We start from the raw sequence: 12,569 nt of genomic DNA, 5'->3' as shown, positions 1-12,569 counted from the left end.
TGTCCGACATAAATTCCTTCAATAAGAGGCAGAAAATATTTATTCAGAAAATTTGATACATTTTTTTTCTTCCTGTGTAGTTTTCCATTTTATATCTCACGAGAAAAAAATCAATCAGTATCTCGAAAATATTGAAAAGATATTTTATTAATTAAATTTTTTCTTGTTGATAATATTGATATATTTAAATATATAGTTTTGTCTTTTTAGACTAACAAATAAGATATCTAGATATCATATTACTATTCAAAATACTTTATTTTCTAACGAAATTATTTTTTTCTTATATGTGTAGGACTTTATACAATGAATAAACTATAAGGCAAAATAAGGATATAAATAAGAGAGAGCATGATAGTAACGGTGCGGTGCGGTGGTTTTTTCGTGGTTTTTGATTGGTGATTGTCGATACTTTGATGCGAAAAGAATTGTATCAGTGAAGATTTCGCGTGATCGACTTACCTTGTTTGCTGTGTTGATGTGAGGTGTTGGAGATACTCGAAGACAACACTAGTGTAAAGTGTTGGTTGAATAGTTCATGACTCCGGATTTTAGCAATACAATCGATGCATCTGTGTTTTTGTTTATCTGGAATGCAATTTACTTACTTGATTTGTTAATGAATATCGTTTTTTGTACTTTCAATATTATTAGTTTTGTAAATTATTTATAATTTTCTAGTAAATATATTGTAATGAGGTACCGCACAAGTTTTATACTTGTGCATATTTATTTTGTCTTATTTTATTTATTAAATTTTATTTGTATATTTAATTAATATATTTCGCTACATGTTGTAGACATGTGTTACCATATCTGCACACAACACTTAAAATCTGATACACACAATCTCAATATTTTATGCACTTTTATATTAAACAAATCAACCTCTCAATTTTGACATTTTAAAAATTATTTGTTCGAGACTCACTAAATTTTTAAAATTTAATCTCGAATACATCAATCTAAATATAATTTTAATATGACGTGTTCGATGCAGGCTTTTTTTTTTTTGAAGTATACTTGTCACATTTATTATAATATACACTTATGCACGTGTTATTGAATATCAGCACGTGTGTTATTCCATTCATATCTAATATATATATATTATATATATATAGCAATGATACCCTGCACACTTTTTTCCTGCATACTTGTGGGCGCCTGTCTATGTGGCACGCCCACAACCACACAAAATTTTTTGTTTTGTTTTTTTAAAAAAAGACTGACTAATCATGCACCGCCACGTAAACGGTGCTCATGATACCCTGCACACATGTGCAGAGTAACAAATTCATATATATATATATATATATATATATAATAGTATATTTTATATATATATATATATATATAATATTATATATATATAATATACTATTATATATATATATATATATATAATATAAAAACCTGTAGGATACATTAGTTTTTTATTACTTGACCAAGCATATATTTAATAAATTAGAGATGTTATATGTATATCAATATTGGTATATCAAATTTTACATAAAAAAACAAATTCAAAATTTCAGTTTGTCAAAATCTCGTGATATATCGATAAAATGTCAGGAAATAATAAAAAAAAATCTCATAATATAAATATTGATGTATGATCTATTAGATGTATCTTTAGCATTATTCTTGATAAAACTTACGTGGAACATATCACTTTTTTTAACTTATTATCATATATTTTTTTAAGTTTTCATATTTAATAGCTATTTTTTTTGCTTTTTATATTTTACTCTTATCATTGCATAAATCTGGGTTAGACCTAAGACGATAAACGAATTGAGTCTGTTTGTGAATTTTTTTAGTCGATCTAATTTTATTTGAATTTATCAAAATCGAGCCAAACTCGAATATTTTCGAACTTATTTATTTTATTCGATAATTGACGTTGTTCATAAAATGTAATATTTTATTAATATAATAAAACTATTATATATTAAATATATATACATTTCTTACGTTTCGGAATTTTCTAACCTTAAATTAAATATTTTTTTAATATGGAGCTCGATTCTATTAGTTAAGCAATAAGTTGGGACCGTAACAAAGTTTCAAAGCATCGCAATTAACGAACGGTTGCCTCTTGAACACCGCCCCAGCCAGATTGGTTCTTTGTGCGACTCTCACCTTGTAGCTCCGAAATCGAAGACAATGGCGCTATTCCGTCCGAGCTCCGGCGATGTCACCGGATTCAAAGTATTTTTCGTTCTCGTGGTTCTCTACGGGCTCATCTCATGTCTCGCCTACTTGGTTATTCAAATGAAGTTCATCACGCCTCTTGGCTTTGACGCACCGCTGGATCGCTTTTCTGAAGCTAGAGCTATCGAGCATATTCGCGTTTTGGCGGAAGACATCGGCGGCCGGCAGGTCAGCAAACGACGACATGTCTCTTATGCTAGCTTCTATCCGTTGAATTTTTGAGTAATTTTATGCATGTGACTTTGATCTTTATCTAGTTCAATTCAGTTGTCTAGAGGACTGGAATTCGGTTATTTAGACGAAGTTAATTAATGTTGAAGGTTGTTTGGCTGCTTGGCAAACTCTGTGCCACTGCCACCACCATGCTTTGTTGACTTTTTATTGTAATTGGTTAGGATGGTTTTGAACCAAACTAATGAATGATTCATGCTTATAAATCGTTCCAGAAATTTTTTGGTTTTATGTATCTGAGCTACGATGTTTGTTTGTATGTACTAATTAGATTTAGTATAAGCAAGTAAATGAACAACGAATTTCATGTATAATGAATGCCTGGGGCATGATCTTGTATTAGGATGTCTCTAGAATAAATTATTTCCAGTATTCCTATAAACAAAAAACCGCTTATTTCCTGAAGATTATCCAGCGTCAGACCTTAGAAGTTAGAATTTTTCTTGGCGTTCTTTTTTAATGGAATCTTTATGGAATTAAAATTTCAAATTTGATTGATTCAACCCAGCAGAAAATATTGTTGACTTTCTACTGTAATTATGTGTAACTACAGTACTACACTCTACTTTTAATTTTTCTTTTGATTTCCCCCCTCTGGCATGATTGAACTTGGTCAATGGACTGATGATTTTCTTTTGAAAATTACATGATTTTATATCACTGTTTTTAATTTTCTTTATTCTTCAACTCTATTTGGTTGAATTTGATGCAACTATGACATTGAGTTGATCGATTTTGGCGATTTTGGGACATTTTGAAAACAAGTGAGGTAAAGTTTCTTTATTTTTCTGATTGCTTGAACTCTTTGCGGCTACAGTGTTTCACTTCTTTAGGTCAATCTCTGTTGTCATTTTAGATACAATTGTTTGTAGAACTCTGTTGAGGTTTTTGTTCTGTCATTTCTTGATTGCTTATGTATGTGTGTACTTGGTTGATGTTTTTGAAATGATAGTTTGGAGGGTTGGTGAACTAAAACAAAAGAAAAGCTACCATGTATACTTTTTTTTCCTAATTTCAATCTGAATTAAAATTTAATGCAGAAATTTCCTGTTTCCCTAACTTTGTGTAGTTTCGGGAACCAAATGATTATTTTTTTACTTTCCTGTTTGGTTATGAAGTGTCATAGAAAATGTGACAGTTTTGTGATTTTATTACATCTAGGAGGGAAGTCCAGGATTAAGACAGGCAGCAAAGTACATTAAAACACAGTTAGAAATGATAAAAGAACGAGCTGGATCTGATTTTAGGTCAGTGTATTAATTGATATATGAAATCTACGTATTGATTGTTATACTATTTTAAGGTGGCGTGTGTAGAACTAGCTTCAGTATTTGTTTTTTGTATTTGCAGGATAGAGATCGAAGAAACCACAGTTAATGGCTCATTCAATATGATTTTTTTGGGGCAGAGCTTAACTCTAACTTATAGAAATCATACAAATATCCAAATGAGGTACTTTACCTATTGTTTTGCTTTGTTCACTCTCTATACATTTTTGTTTGTACCCTCGACCAGTGTGTTGAGTCAAATTATTAGTTTAAGTTTGTAGTTTAATATGGGTTTCGTTATGATTATATTTGGTCTGTCTTCAATTGGGTCCCTATCGTTGCATAAGTATGTTGCTGTATGGAGCCTTTTTGGCATCTAATCTATCTTTTAGATATTATGTTATTTCCTCACATGAAGAAAAAGGACCATTGTTTCTATTTGCAGAATTCTGTTGTTGCTAATGCCCTATATATTATCTCGTTTTAAAATCTTATTCCTTCCCTGTTGGTGCTACCACTTGTCCCATTTAAGGCATCCAAATATTATTTTGTTTTATCATGAAATTAATATATTAGCTAGTTGGATGTGTTGAGTGGTAGCTGCAATCCATAATATCTCCAACATATAAATGATGATCAGACTAAACACACAGTATTGCGGAATACTTTTTAATTGAATGTTTGCTAAAAGAAATGCTTTGTGGATGTCTTAAGTTACTTAATCCAACTTGAATCAACGTGCAGGATTTCATCGATAAATTCTCTAGACACTGACTCGTCGGTGTTATTGAACAGTCACTTTGATACCCCACCTGGTTCTCCTGGAGCTGGTGATTGTGGTTCATGTGTTGGTGGGTGGAATGCACAATATGTTCTGTTTTATATTAATGCAGTAGTGTAGCTTAATTTTTACTAGTTTTTCATTGACAGCATCATTACTAGAACTAGCAAGGCTCACAGTAGATTCTGGTTGGATTCCTCCTAGGCCTGTTATATTCTTATTTAATGGAGCAGAAGAATTATTTATGCTGGTGAGTAATGTTATTATTTTCGTTGCCCTTGTACTTTTAACATGGTTGTCCTAGATTCTTGGTTTGGTTTTTATAACGATAATTGCACATCTATGTGTTGATATTATGTTCTCAGTATTGTACTGTAAAGTTCAGTTTGTCTTATCATGATGCATTTCTTTTTCTGTTCAAGGAATCAAACGTTCAAACCAAATTACGGTATTGTTTAACGTGGCTTGACAGTTGACTTGTTTTTTTCTTTTCTATGTATGGCACAAAACGAGTCTATTTTTAAACCAAGCATTATTCTCAAGGTTTCAATTTGCAATCACTAAATAAAGTTGATTGATCAATTACTGATATTTCCTTCCTATAAGAAATATCATGTTACAAAAAAAATAGTTTGTTCACTTGATTTTGTTCTATAATTCACTTATTGGCAGCTGGGATTATGGTAGCATTTATGTGTGAAATAATATGGAAAAATAAATTTGTTGGATTACTTCTTTGCTTGGACCTTTTTAAGGCATCGTAGGTTCTACGTCAAACCAGTGGAAATGAGTGCAAAATAGTTTTTTAATGCGAATGCAAATTTTGTGTTCAAGTTCTAGTTGCGTAACACGGGTGATTTTCTTGTTATATATCAGGGTTCACATGGCTTCATTACAACACATAGATGGCGGGATACAATAGGAGCTTTTATCGATGTTGAGGCATCTGGGACAGGAGGCTTTGGTGAGTTTCAAATTGAAATGCAATGAAATGTCACAATGCGGCAATTTGTGGTCTGGAATTGCATCTGGATTGTTAGACATCTTCTATAATTTTTTTGTGTGGATGATGGAACTTAACCCTTATGTGGGATTGCATGATATTTACTTTGTTTGATGCTTGTAAGTTGCTAATACCACAATGATATGACCATCTCCTTTTATGCTAGCCGACATTGTACGGATGATGATGTATGCAACATCTTGATTTGATTTTGATAGAAGAAACAAATGCTAATGATTAATTTGGATTTTGTTTACTGCAAATTAATGACAGCTTTTAATTGTTTCTAGCTCACATACCTTGGACTCTTAAAGTGCTCTATTATTGGAATGAGTGTGTCTATGCCTCGTCATCTAGTATATTTATGTGATCATCCACTATACCTGATATAACTGTATCAGTACCAAGTTCCAATGTAAAGTGTTTTCCTGTTTATTTAATAGGTAGAGTTTTAGGAATGAAGTTTGAAACTTTCAACATTCTATGGTGTATTATTTTGCTATTAATTGCAGGAAAATTATATGGAGGGTGCTCATTCACCTCACTTCATGAGATTGAATTCTTTCAGGAGCTGAGCTCTTTGTTGATTTTCATTGTAATATTTCTCAATCAACAGATTTAGTGTGCCAATCTGGTCCCGGATCTTGGCCTTCATATGTTTATGCCCAATCAGCAGTATATCCAATGGCAAACAGTGCAGCTCAGGTTTTTACTTTTCGTCTTTTCTGATATTAAAGAGGCTTGTTTAATTTATTTATTTTTTTCAAATGTAAATGCTCGAAAAAAGTTTCTTGGACGCTTTATTTTCTGTGGATGTTCTGCTGATTTTAAAAGCAGATAGATATGCATGACATTCATACTGTTTTTATGTTGGTTTATGTCCGGTGCTAAAAATTCTTGTAACATGGTTTTGCCACATTAAATAAAATAATGTTCGACATGCGAATCCTCGCCATTAGTTGATTACTTCTTGCTACTGTTTGCGGGTATATTTTATTTGAACTTTTCGTTGTTCATGTTTCTCAATCCATTGCAGGATGTTTTTGGCGCAATTCCTGGGGATACAGACTATAGAATGTTTGCCAAAGATTATGGAGATATTCCTGGTTTGGATATTATCTTTCTCCTTGGAGGTTATTTTTACCACACATCCTCAGATACCGTGGAAAGAATAATGTATGTACCAGCTGCTAATTTGGTACAGTGGCCGGATGTGCTTTCTAAGTAACAATTTTTTTTTTTGATTCACTATAAATTGCATGCACTTGTTTTTAGACCTGGAAGCATGCAAGCGCGTGGGGACAATTTGTTTAGTGTGATGAAAGCTTTTGCTAATTCTTCTAAGTTATTAAATGCCCAAGAGCGAGTATCATTTACAGCTGCTGCTAGCACATCCGAAGGTGAAAGAGCAGTTTTCTTTGATTACTTCTCACAGTTCTTGGTATGCAAGATTTGATTTTCAGATTTAGTTGGCCAATAATTTCTCTAGCTATAGTAAATAAGCAAACAGCAATAATCCAGGTTTTGAGCTAACTTAAATTCTGATGCACAAGTCTTTTTCAGGTCTTTTATTCAAGAAGGCTAGCGGTGGTGCTTCACAGTATTCCAATTGTTATCTTCCTCCTCATGCCTCTTTTATTGCGCTTGCCAACTGGGGGTTTAATTTGTTCCTTTGCCACCTATTATGACTTCCTGAAAGGTAATGAATTTGCTACTGAAATTCCAAATTTGTGTTACTGACCTTTTGTTACAGATTACAGGTAAATTTTCTTGTAGTTCCATGTATAATGCAGTTTAGTGACAATGATGTAAATTTTCTTGATGTTCCATGTATAATGCAGTTTATTGACAATGATGCAGGATTACTGTACCATGCGAGCGGAATTGTACTGGCCATTATTTTTCCTGTGACTTTTGCTATCTTGCGGTTGCTATTCTGTGAACATTCAATGAACTGGTACGGATTTAGTTGCCTTAATTTCGTTTTCTGGTTTTTAATATCATAATTCTTTTTTTTTTGTTATTAGCCTCTCTGTTTTATATTGTACTTTATCTTAACGAGAGCTCCATGGATGCAGGTTCTATTATAACTTGGAATTTTAGTTCACAAAAAATAGTTTTGATATGATGTCTTTGAGTCCTCTACCTTCCATATTTCCTCCTCCCTGCTGCATACTCTCCATTGCTTGATACAGGCTGAGTATCGAATTTTTTCCCGACCAAAGCTGTGACTTGATTGTGTTATGTGCTGTCAAGCATTTCTGCCTGATTGGATGTTTTGTCCCTTGACTATCTCTGTTTAGTGTCCATATTGAAGTACAGTAGTCAAGAAGTTATTCTACTACTAATTAGATTGTTTTTATATTCGATTTCTCTATTTTTGTCCTTCATAATGTTCCATTTGTTTTTGAACTCATAGATCTTGTCATTTATTTTTCCAATTTAGGTTTGCTAATCCACGCTTGGCGTTTTTTATGTTCGTACCCTGCTCAATTGTTGGTCTGTTAGTTCCAAGAGTGCTTTGGAGACAATTTCCTCTTTCTCAAGAGTTTTCTGCCTTTTCATTACCAAGAGAGGTGTGTGCTTCTGTGTGAATCTTATTTAATCATAGCATTGGATCATTCTTATCTTGAGCCTCAGGTCTGTTGACATAGAATATCACTGTGAGATGCTATAAATATCTAACAATGATCGTAGAAGCGTTAACTCGTCTGACATATTTTTAAATAGTTATACAACTCATTGAGCTAAGGCCAAGTAGTTGCTGAATAAGTCACAAGGCACTTATCTTGCTGCTTTTCAGATGCACCACTGCTGAATTTAGTACATGTCTGAAGTAAAGGCTAAAATAGGCAGAAGCTTAGATGATATGGCCTGTGTTAGCCATATTCAACTATAGAATTTCATTCATGTGCTTTGTTCGATTTTGCAATGTTATAGTATGTATTTAGATTATTTCTTTTTATTAGTTTTGATTTGACACGTTTGAAGGAATTGGTTGATGAAGCTAGGTTCTGGGGAGCATTTGGATTCTATTCCTTAATTACCCTGGTACGGGAGTTACTCAGTTATCAAATTAATATGGTCTTTTTGTAATGAAAAAGTTTTTCTTTTGGCTTCCTAAAAATTCGTAGTTCAAGCCTTAAATTGCTAACTTGAAATTCGAAGCAGGTGTACCTTTTATCAGGGTTGAGTGGCGGTTTTATGACATTCTTTATATCAGTTTTTATGGTCCCTGCATGGATCTCCTTTTGTTTATCGGTCAAGTGCTTTGGTTGCAAATCTCTCAGGTACTACAGTACATGATTCCTTGATGATGTTCTGTTACTTATTTTCTCTAATATTATCCAGTATATGCCAATACTCCATGTTCTTGTTGGCGGTTCTGTTTCTCATATGTAAACAGTTTACTTTGTTCAAGCAGTTGAGTTTGTAATACGTGTTTGGAAATTTGATATGACCAAGATGTTTTGTCAGGTCAACCGCATGCTATGTCGTCCCATTGATACCTTGCTTGATGTACTCCGTCTATTTTGGGGGATTTCTTGCTATGTTTGTAATCGAGAAAATGGGCATGACAGGCTCTCTTCCACCCCCCTATGGTCAGTTTTCTAATTTGGTTTTTGTTCATGTCTAAGACTGAAAAGCAGAGAAACTTGTGGGTTTTTCTAGTTATTGAGTATCCTTGGTTTGTAATTTGCATGCCCAGATCTGATGCATGCATTTATATTTTCAATTTTATTTTTAAATGTAAAGTGCCCAGAAAATCTCACCTGTTGCTGTGGCCAAATCTCCTTATTCTACTTGGATCATCTGGATCGAGACAAATTAGTACATAGAACCAGTGAAATTGATTTATGTTCTTGGCTGAATTGATATATATATATATATATATATATATATTCCTTTTTTGATTACCTTGTATGCATATTAAAGGAAATTAAAGCTGCCAAGTCATACAGGCTGAAATGTAGCGAGTTTCTTCTGTAACTCTGACGAAGTCTCAAACTATTTGCAGGGTATTTTGTTCCTGATGTTATAGCTGCAGCTTTAATTGGACTTGTAACTGGCTGGTGTGTTGGTCCTGTTTTACCTGTTGTTGAAAAGTGGGTAGCAAAATCATCAATTGTCGGATTTTTGCTGCAAGTTACCATACTTGCTTTGGCCGTGTCATCCCAATTTTTTCCCTATAGCCAAGATGCACCTAAGAGAGTTGTACTTCAGCATACTATTGAAACTATAGGTACTCTTCTGACTTCTCATTGATATTTTATTTAAAATTGGACTATTCTTGACTTATCTTTTGTAGGATATTTCTATGCAGTCATGGACATATGTCTTGATAGGCCTTCTAACAAGTGTTTAATGATTCATTTATAGATGCAAACCACATATTGGAAGCTAGCTTCGATTTTGCAGTAGTGGACTCAAATTCCCTAATGTTTGTGTTTAAACATGCGCCAGCGGTGGTGAAGGAACTTGATGCCATTCCAGAAATTAGTTTTGACACTGTGAATCAGTCAAATTTTCAGAGATGGAAGGTACCCTCTTGCATGTCGTCCCTATGGGAGAAGACAGAAACCTAAAAATAGCAGCATTTTAATCTGTAATTGTTTAAAAATTTGTCTTTTTGTTTCCCATTTGTCATTTGAGTATTGCAAAATAATTGCTCGTTACTCCACTTTATTTAGCTGGTTCCACACCAATATACCTCATAGGGTGACAAGATATGTGATGATCCTGTATAAGATATACTTTATGTTCTTTTGGCAGGGTATATTTCCAATATCTTCTCTGTTCTCAAGAAGCTTGAAGTTTCCTGCTAAAACAGATGATATCTCGAGTCACTATAGTCATTTCCCATATTTGTCAACGGACAATTACCAGCTTATTCGAGTTGGAGGACCTCGGAGAGTCTACTTGGAATTCACCTTGGGGTAATATTTTATTGAAAGCATGCAAATTGCAAAACAATTAATTGGATATTAATACCAGCTAAAATATGACTTTCGTCAGGACCTGAGCCACATTTCAAATAATTACGAACTGTTTTTTTACTTGTCTGTAAATTAATTAGATCGTGTTAATATTTCTGAGTATTTTCAAATTAAAAACAATGGAGATATTAATATTTTCTGTATATTTTTGTCTCAGTTCTTTAGAGCAGGTGTGGGTTGCTGTCCTTAACATTACTGGTCCATTATCTAATTGGTCTTTCGCAAACAATGTAGTTCCAGGTGATTCGGTTTTCTTTGGTGCCTCCAGTCGTTTTTTCTTTTGCGGTATATTAAATCTTTATGAATTTCTTACAGCTCCGGTGGAGTTCGGGAATGGGCCACCATCGTATATATGCAGACTGAGTGGTGCAGGCCGTGAAAACTGGACCTTTTGGTTGGAGGTAAACTTTTAATTTCTTCACCATTTGGAATAGTGGTTGATACGAACATAATCAAGCTCGAAACTTGCACTCTTCAAGCTTGATCAAGTAGTCAGTAGACGATCTTGAGCTTACAGAGCTCGATAAATTTCAAACAAGTTGGAGATGACTAAGTCGCTCTTCAGATGCTCAGAAAGTTAACATAAAAAAATGACATGCTATGGTAACCTTCATACCATTAAATAAATAAATGAACATGAATTGAGTTTAAGTTGATAGACGAACACTCGAACATGAATCGTAGCTACTCAAATTCGACTCTGTTCGTTTGTTTCAGCTGTTCGACTCAGTGTAAACCAAGCCAATCTTTCATCCATTGAACTGAAAATGATCTTTTCTGTACATATGCTAATACCCTTTCAATATGAATTCTGTGCAGGCAAGTAATTCTGAAGCTTTAAAGGTCGAGATTGCTGTAGTGGACCTACATTTAACCGAGCCAACGAAGAAGTTGAAAGCCCTTTTTCCTAATTGGATGGACGTCACTACGTTTACAACTTTCATCTCTACCTATTTCTTCTGATGGTTTCTTTCTACAATTTTTGTTTCGCTACGGAAACAATTTGGGCACAATTTAAGTTATGGACAATTTGTTAGTTTTCTAAGTTACTTTGTTATCAGCTAATTTTTTTGTAAATCGTTTAACATTTTGTTCCTTCATTCCAGTTTCTATGCCCATTTCTTAAATAAAATTTTTATTTTGAAGCTACTTTAAAGAATAATGAAATGACATATATTAAACATAAATTCTCAATGACTAATTTCCTGCTTGATTATAAACTAGCGGACCAAAGTACACAGCGTGTGTATAAAATAAATTTATATACGTTTTCTGTTTATCAGAAAATGATACGCATTTAAAAAATTAAATTTAAATTAAGAATTAGTTAGCTTGATAAATAATTTTTAGTTTTATCATCAAAATAAATCATTTATGTAACAGGTGATACCGTGAGAACTGAGAAGTTGGGAAAAGATAAAGAGAGGGAAATATACTTTAACCATTTAATTTCAAAACTTCCTATACCGGAGAGGGGGAGAAACATGGGATAAAAAATGAATTTATAAATTTACCCTTCTGTTATTGGAGTTTTTAGTGAATAGTTGTGGGTTATTTTTGTAAATCCACTTTAAAATACAAAAAAAAAGTATCTATCTCTCTTGCTTTATAATAGTAAAGTAATATATCATATATCATATTTTATACAAAACAAATAATTTGTATCCAATATGAAAAATATTATTAGATTCTCTTTATTATTTATTTAAAATAAACGTTTTATTGCATCAAATATATATTTATAATTTAATCAAGATATCTATATATTATTTTATGATTGCTTTATTTTCATTTTCTTTAATTTTTCTTTTTCATTTTGAACGAGATTAATAATAACACGTACATTCAATATTACATAAACTTCGAACTTCAAACATTTTGAAATTTGACTAAATTCAAAGTTCTTTGCATCAAATTTTGCTTCAAAATAAGAAATTATATTATAAACAATAGGTAATCATACTCATGATCAATGAAATTCTGTTATCTGGTTTCTTGATTTTTTGCATTACCTAATAAAAATATATATGAATTTGAAAAAAAGTTATCCACTTCTAAAATATATGTTACCC

At 32.7% G+C, this 12,569-nt stretch overlaps 1 protein-coding gene across 2 annotated transcripts; it reads left to right on the top strand.

The window, feature by feature from the left end:
• Window positions 1-2,029: 2,029 nt before the first annotated feature.
• Window positions 2,030-11,595, top strand: LOC140808314 (uncharacterized). 2 transcript variants are annotated; one of them, XM_073165405.1, is made up of 21 exons: window positions 2,030-2,385; window positions 3,610-3,695; window positions 3,799-3,900; window positions 4,461-4,567; window positions 4,647-4,747; window positions 5,374-5,461; window positions 6,117-6,205; window positions 6,537-6,676; window positions 6,776-6,941; window positions 7,064-7,199; window positions 7,361-7,457; window positions 7,947-8,076; window positions 8,492-8,551; window positions 8,672-8,790; window positions 8,978-9,102; window positions 9,519-9,743; window positions 9,881-10,041; window positions 10,274-10,437; window positions 10,655-10,737; window positions 10,813-10,898; window positions 11,317-11,595. In XM_073165405.1, exons 1-21 carry the CDS (start codon window positions 2,170-2,172, stop codon window positions 11,458-11,460), a joined length of 2,625 nt encoding a protein of 874 aa, XP_073021506.1. In that variant the 5' UTR covers window positions 2,030-2,169; the 3' UTR covers window positions 11,461-11,595. The 2 variants fall into 2 exon arrangements, with proteins under 2 accessions (XP_073021506.1, XP_073021507.1); XM_073165406.1 differs by lacking the exon at window positions 3,610-3,695 and having other exon boundaries at window positions 2,247-2,385.
• Window positions 11,596-12,569: the final 974 nt, after the last annotated feature.

The sequence above is a fragment of the Primulina eburnea genome, chromosome 12, assembly GCF_022965805.1.
Source record: "Primulina eburnea isolate SZY01 chromosome 12, ASM2296580v1, whole genome shotgun sequence".
Taxonomy (NCBI): Eukaryota; Viridiplantae; Streptophyta; class Magnoliopsida; order Lamiales; family Gesneriaceae; genus Primulina; species Primulina eburnea.
The sequence above is the reverse complement of the archived record's forward strand: the minus strand, read 5'-3'. Positions and strand labels throughout refer to the sequence as shown.

What these genes read in the sequence shown, in the direction of transcription:
- LOC140808314 (XM_073165405.1), top strand. Translation starts at nt 2,170, where the DNA reads ATGGCGCTATTCCGTCCGAGCTCCGGCGATGTCACCGGATTCAAAGTA. An exon ending in TACTTGGAATTCACCTTGGG is followed by an intron (nt 10,438 to 10,654) that starts GTAATATTTTAT and finishes TTTTTGTCTCAG; the next exon opens with TTCTTTAGAGCAGGTGTGGG. An exon ending in CGCAAACAATGTAGTTCCAG is followed by an intron (nt 10,738 to 10,812) that starts GTGATTCGGTTT and finishes AATTTCTTACAG; the next exon opens with CTCCGGTGGAGTTCGGGAAT.